The following is a 7,537-nucleotide window of genomic DNA, read 5'->3' as shown; positions in this document are numbered from 1 at the left end:
TTCAAACCCCCCCCCCCCACGACACACACATTAAAAAAAACCATTGTTTTATAGCCTATAATTTAGTATGAAAAGTATTTGTTTTAAAATATGAATTGCTTAAAAAATAATGCTAATTTGATGCTGTTTAACAAATATATAAATTGTGCACTGTCGCTTTAAGACAGTCGCTTTAATTCACGTTTATTTTTCAATGATCTTCTGCCTGCTCCGCTATGGCTAGTGCTGTGCCTACGGCTGTGCCCTCTCACAGTTTTTAAATGGTCAGTAGTGGGAACTACTGTTGCCTTCATGATTTCCTTTTAAAGGTTTCTTATAAGAAGGAGATATCAATGATCAACAATGACAAGCCAGCTGGAACCTGCCGCTCTCTCTCCCTCACGTGAGTGCAGACATGTTCCCAATTAAATGGATCGCATAACGGTCACGTTAGATCTGCTGCAAAGGAGATAACTAAGAGTAGGCCTATCATCTCTATTTAACATGATGTTTTGACATTGACATTGTAAACATTCTCTAAGGAGAGTGAAAACCAGTTTGCAGTAAAGCTAACCAACGTCGTCTCTATCGCAGGAAAAAAATAGCGAGCAGCCTGATAACCACATTAAATGCTCGGCAGGCCGGATTCGGCCCGCGGGCCACAGTTTGCCCATCCCTGTCTTAGAGTATCTGGGATCCTGGCACCTGACTGTATTATATCAGTTGGACTTTCCTGGAATACAAGCTGTGTGTGTTTATTTGAGAGAATGATAGAAAAGAGTGAAATTGTTAACATCATAAAGTCCAATAAAAAAAAAAATCCAGACCCAACACATCTCCTGACGTGTGTGTGTGTCTATAAAACACTAAAAGGCTCCTAACAATACACAAAGCGAAATGGCTCAGGGGCCGGTTTCCTGATAACATTCACTCTTAGTGAGTTATGAAGACTCCAAACGTAAACCTTACCAAAGTTGTTCACCTTTATAGTCGTGGTTCCCGAGTCTTCTTACGAAAAGTTTACATTCGACGTACAAGGCACTGTCCACCCTGAAGGTGCCGAATTGGTTGACATCATAAAAAAGTAGAAATGAAATGATTTCAGTTTTCATGAAGTCTGGAGGGGGAAGATCCGCAATCTGTCGGTATGACCAGCTATAACCCCCTAACACTTTTACCCACTACTACGCCATCCTTCATCACTTCATTTCAAGAACATTTGAATAAACAGTGATGTACCATATTTGAGTTGCATGCGCAACGGAGGTGTCTAAAGATTGCTGTACAGTGGCGGCGACTAGCATCGTGAGCTGAAACATTGCTAAGGTGCAGCGTGTTCCAGACCACTCTTACCAACCTATTACCAAATCAACCTCTTACCCAACTATTTCCATCAACTAAAAATATTTATTTATAAGTCCTGCACTCATTACTATCGATTTTCATTGTTTTCTCAACCATACTTATTTTGTATATTGATAAAAAAAAGCCATGTTGCCTCAAAGCAACAACATGCGACAGTGGACTGCAGATTCTATGTTTTATGCTTGGTTGTAAACATGCCATTGAGATGTCAGGGAATCACCAAATATTATTCTAATTTTCACAATATACCTTGTTTTGGTATATTATTGTCATAAATAACAATATTTTTTAATAGTATAATTGATTTAACTATTCCATATAGAAATATCTGCCGTTATCTATGACTGTAGCTTCCAATGGATGTGAGAGTGTGTGTGTGTGTACAGTATGTGTGTGAGTGTGTGATCATGTGTGGGCCCAAATTGGTTGTCGCTACTGCTGATTGGATAGTGAATAGTGAGGTCCATTGATATGCCGGACCAGCGCTCCTCACAAGCCCTGGTGGAGCAGTCATACTTGTCAATTTGCTACTATACAGGAAGGACAAGTTGTAATAAGGTGTCCATTGCTCAAAAACTGCAAAAGGATTATGAATGGTACGTCCGAGTGAGGTGGCCAAAGGGAAATGGGGTGAGGGACAGCGCCCAGGGTATAGTGGGGCTTACAGTAGACCGCTTGACCTCACCTGTGCCCGCCTCCTTTTATTTTCCTGCTGTGGTGGTCAAAAAGACTGGGAAAACCATTGTCAAGGGCCTATAGGCCCAGCACAAGATTGCGTGGTGATGTATGTTGTTGCGGCTCAGGGTGGGTTCTTTTGGTTCCCGAGCACCTTTGTACTGTACTCACCTTACCCCCTGAAAGTCAGGGGGCTGAGCAAGAACAAACTCTGTACATATGACAGTACTTTATAGCAATGATTTGAATGATGACAGTCTCTTTTAGAGCCATTGAGTGAATTTAAAGCATAAAAACTGAACTGAAAATGAGTTTGGTAAAACGTAGTTTCTTTTGTTGTGCGTTGTTGCTTCTAGGTAACAAACCTCCACGAAAATGACCACCAATGGTATCTGGCTTGTTTTGTCAGTGGAAATTATTCTGTATATGTTATTTAATGAGTACTTTCATAAAATGTGATTGATTAAATCAGAATTTTTTTTTTTTTTTTTTTCAATTAAATCCATTTTTCTATTTATTACCACTGTTGCATGTTGTTGCTCCAAAGTAACATACTAGTGTCACAACCTTGACCCTGATGGTGATAAAGGTTTCTGAGGGCCTTCAGGAAATCCTCAGATTTGAATACCTTTTTTCTGTATAATAATCTGATTAAAGTCTCTGTAAAGTATTCTCTTAAATTCTTCAACCAGCTATTTAGCAAAAACACCTGTGCTAAGATGCACAAAATGCATCTAGTGTTAATCTACTGCAGAAAGCAGACCGTTTTCACAATGCTTCAGGTTTTCTAACCTATTCAAGATGTTGCCTGAAAAATCTCTAAAGACAGGCATCCAGTGCATGGAGACAAACTCTCCAACATGATGCAGCACTCAAAATCCTCCATAGAAATGTATGGGGTTAGTTTGTAACAGCAATTAATATATAAATAAACGGCAGTTGTCTACACATATCCCCCCCTGCCGCAGACAAAGGTCGACATGTGAATACATTGTGCAAATCATGTGCTGTGTTGTGAATACATCGTGCCAATCATGTGTTGTGATCGCATCGCTGGAGCGAGGTTGGTAATGTGAAGCCTTGCACACGCGCAGTTCTGCCCAATAAGTGCCTAAAGTGTGTTGCAATATGGCCGCCGAGTGGAGGGACTTGCCTAAAAGGACTTTACAACTCAGCGTAAGATGGCAAACACTCTTAACATGAGCCTTCTGTTGCTGCCTGACTCACAGAGGCGGAACACTGCACGTATGTACCTCTTTACGGCAGAACCTGTCGGTGCCATTTTGAGATGTATGGGGATATAGATGTTTGTGCTTGCTAAAGTGCCCAGTGATATCTAGCGCCCCCTCATGGATATCTGCTAAAGTGCCCAGTGATATCAAGAGCCCCCTCATGGATATCTGCTAAAGTGCCAAGTGATATCTAGCGCCCCCTCATGGATATCTGCTAAAGTGTCCAGTGATATCTAGCGCCCCCTCATGGATATCTGCTAAAGTGTCCCCTCATGGATATCTGCTAAAGTGTCCAGTGTCATCGCCCACTTGAATATATATCCACACATCAAGTTAAAGTCTTTTAGCTTGTTTTCTGATGACATAGAAGCTACTGTATGCAACATTGGTCTGTCAAATACATGCTCAGATGTTATTTTAAAAGCCTATTTACAACCCTATAATTAGGCTGGAGGAAAAATGTCCTATTTCAGCAGATATCTAGCGCCCCCTCATGAATATCATGGATATACACCACATTATGAATAAAATTGAGCTTTACACTGATTGGCTGTTTGGCCGGTGTTAATCATCACAACAGACTTTAAGCACAGCAACTCTTTATTTGCACTTCACAAACTGATCAAAACCAGCCACATGATAGGGCACATGATGTTGTTGACAGTCCACCGCTACGTAATCCGGTATATCGAGCCCGAACAAAGAGACAGCGTCACCGGTAGAAAGCATTATTTATATTTCTCCATTTCTGTCTCTGAATATCCTGATCTGATGGTTTTTTGGTCAATATTCTTGATAAAGGCATCTTTTATGGTCTAACTATTGATATTACCTGTGTGATGTGCACAGACAGAAGGAGTACATGGCAATTTGCCTTTTTGGGGTTTGTCCACCTGCTCAATTAACTCCCAGGGGGAGGAGTCATTCTGTGTTCTTGAGCCAGGTTCTGCGTTCTTGAGCCTGGATCGGTATTCTTTAGCCTGGATCTGTGTTCTTGAAACTGGATCTGTTCTCTTTAGCCTGGATCTTTGTTCCTCAGTCCCACATGTTTGTGTGTTCTACAGGAAGTTCCCCTGATTTACTCAGTCAGTTCAGCTACATCTCCGTCAAACATACTAATGATGATTACTAGCAACTGACTACTAGAGTGCTGCTGGCATGAGAGCTAGTAGCCTGTGCTTTTAGCTCAATTGTCAGCACGCTCAACTCCCAATCCAAGGTGCTGCTGTTGGCGGGTTTGAGGTGGCAAGTGGTGTGTATGTGTGTGTGTGTGTGTGTGTGTGATTAGAGGTTGTGTATGTCCTAGATGCTGTGTCCTGTATGTCCTAGATGTTTCGTGTTTGTCATAGCTGCTGTGATGTGTGTGTGCATGTGTTTAGAGGCCAAGTGTGTCCTGGTTGTCATAGACAACCTGCCCTTTGATGACGACATGTTTGATGAGCTCCTGATGACCGCCAAGCTGATAGATCAGATGCTCCCACCTGTCAAACACACCACGCTGTTAGTCAAACTCCCACCTGCCAATCAAACACACCAATCTCAATGAACTCAATGAGTGTGTTCGTACCTGGGAACATTGATAAACAAGTGTGTTTGTGTGTGCGTGCCTGAAAGTGTTGATAATATAATGAGTATCTGTGTGTGTGTGTGTGTGTGCGCGCATGTACATGGAAGCGTTGTTGACAAGCGTGTGTGTGTCTGTGTGTGTACATGCATGTACATTTTAGCTGGTGTTGCTGGTCTTACATTGCTGGTTTAACTGGTCATGCCAGCTTATGTTGGTCATTCTACCAAACCAGCATGACCATCTTATATCAACAATGCCAAGCTTGGCAGGCTGGTCACCAGCATGACCGTCTTACACCAGCTGTATCCCACATGACAGGCTAGTCACACCAGCATGACCAGCTTCCTCAGTTGGTCACGCCAGCATGTCCACCTGGTGGCCCAACCAGCAACACCAGCAAAGACCAGCAAGACCTGGAAGAAAACCAGCAAAGACCAGCTAAAATCAGCTACCAGCATGATTTCTGGTTTCTAGTTGTTTTTTTCAGCAGGGTTGTCACTGCAGTTTGTTCTGAAAGCATTAATAAATGAAAAGCAAAAGTGAGTTAATGCTGATGATAATTATGTCCCCTCCCGTATCATTAAGGAGTTTTGATACCGTTGGCCCTAGCATTCAAACAATTATTAACTCCTGCCTAGCTTCTGGCACCGTTCCCTCATGTTTTAAGCATGCAGTCATCCAGTCTCTGCTTAAAAAACCTAACCTGGATACTAAGTGTCTAAAAACCTATCGCCCCATTTCCAAGCTTCCATTTATCTCTAAAAAAGGTTGCAGTTGTGACAAGACAACCTTTTCCATCACTTTAGACTTAAATGAATTATTTGAACCATTTCAGTCAGGTTTCAAAGCTCGTCATAGCACCGAAACAGCTTTGCTAAAGGTGACAAATGATCTGTTACTCACACTAGACTCAAGTGACAGTGCTATCCTGGTTTTATTGGACCTTAGTGCTGCCTTTGATACTGTGGACCATAACACTCTTCTGACCCACCTTGAACAGTGGGTTGGCATCAAAAGTACAGCCCTTCAATGGTTCAGCTCTTACTAGAAGCATAGGACTTTCTCAGTATCTCTCAGTCAGTTCTCATCTGCTGCTCCTGTTTCCTATGGTGTCCCCCAAGGGTCTATCCTTGGACCAGTCATATATGCTCCCACTAGGTAACATTATCAGGAAACACAACATATCTTTTCACTTCTATGCAGACGGCTCACAACTCTATCTCCCACTGAAGTCTAGGGACTCTCTACAGTCTCGCCTGGACTGTCTGGAGGATATTAAAAGCTGGATGGCAAATAACTTCCTCCAGTTAAACAGAGACAAAACAGAAGTTATGATTTTTGTCCCTCCCAAATCAAGACACACACTTGTCAGTAAACTAGATCACCTTGCCCCATTTGTCAAAACCCATGCTAGGTCACTAATGAGGCAATGCAGAATGGGAGCATAACAATGTTCCCAGGGTCCTATGTTCCCAGAGTGCCGCTAGGGGGGAGGGGGGGGGCGCTAAGTTAGGACGATTCTAAGGGCCCAGTTGTATCAGGGAGGGAAAGGAGAATGAGTACAGGAACCTGGAGGATGACTTTGTGCAATAGTGCAGGCTCAACCATCTGCAGCTGAATGCAACAAAGACCAAGGAGTTGGTGGTGGATTTCAGGAGATCTAAGCCACCTATGCTGCCAATTTCCTTCAAAGGGGTCAATGTGGAGGTGGTCAGCACATATAAGTACCTGGGGATACACTTGGACAAAAAACTGGACTGGTCAGCCAACACAGATGCACTGTATTGGAAAGGGCAGAGTCTGCTTTACTTCCTGAGGAGGCTGTGGTCATTCAATGTCTGCAGTAAGCTCCTCTGGATGTTTAACTAGTCTGTCATTGCCAGTGTCCTCTCTTATGCTGTGGTGTGCTGGGGAGGCAGCATTATGATGAAGGACGCTGGGAGAATGAACAGGCTGGTAAGGAAATCTGGCTCTGTTGGCATTGAGCGGGAGTCACTCACAACAACTGATAAGAAATGGACCATGAACAGGATGCTGGCGATCATGGACAATGACCGCCACCCACTACACAGCATGTTCAATAAACAGAGGAGCATGTTCAGTGGCAGACCCAGTGCTCGAATTACGTGGGAGCCAGAGGGAGCCGAGCTTCCATAGAGTGAGGACTGGCTCCCATGAAAGCAACAAAGTCAAAAACCTGAGGGGGTCTCATATCTGAAGGTGTCTGGCATTGCAATTTAATCTTAAACAACCGCTCATTATCCATCCCTGTGCGATCTCTTACCATTAAAGACGTTAAATTAAAATATAGGCTACTACGGGAGATCTACCCTACGCTCTTGAACGCAGCATGACACTTCACCACCACACCACTAAACTATATATATGAGCAAACCGTATACGATCGTTTTGACAGCACTCGCAAATCTGAAGAAGTCGCCCTGCTTTGATGCGAGTGTTTTGTCTATTTACATAGGCGTTCATTGGGCTAGCCTATATGGTTTGATATGTGCTGAAAAGTCCAGTTTGCTGTTGAACTTGCACTTCACCTCTTCTATGTTGATTGACAAAGCCATAAATTATTAACCTGGCCCTAGCCAGATGAATGTCGTTCCGCTTAGCTCCGCCTAGCTTCACTCACATCCATCTGGAACCTCTTCCATTGAGAGTGATTTCTCCAACCAACTTTATGGTTTAGCCAATCAGGACGCAGGGCGGG

The 7,537-nt window shown here is 43.1% G+C and overlaps 1 protein-coding gene across 1 annotated transcript in view; it reads right to left on the bottom strand.

Moving 5' to 3' along the window:
• Positions 1 to 4,626: 4,626 nt before the first annotated feature.
• amdhd1 (amidohydrolase domain containing 1) overlaps positions 4,627 to 7,537 on the bottom strand; it is a 41,754-nt gene continuing 38,843 nt past the window's right edge. Inside the window, exon 9 of the mRNA XM_076288021.1 lies at positions 4,627 to 4,732. Coding sequence (XP_076144136.1) covers positions 4,627 to 4,732 — 106 coding nt within the window. The remainder of the gene's footprint in view (positions 4,733 to 7,537) is intronic.

This window comes from Alosa pseudoharengus, unplaced genomic scaffold (genome assembly GCF_046254945.1).
Source record: "Alosa pseudoharengus isolate Yale_2024_CS ecotype anadromous, Long Island Sound unplaced genomic scaffold, YU_APseudo_1.1 YU_APseudo_1.1_scf_16, whole genome shotgun sequence".
Lineage (NCBI taxonomy): Eukaryota > Metazoa > Chordata > Actinopteri > Clupeiformes > Clupeidae > Alosa > Alosa pseudoharengus.
This window is presented reverse-complemented; position numbering and strand designations above follow the sequence as displayed.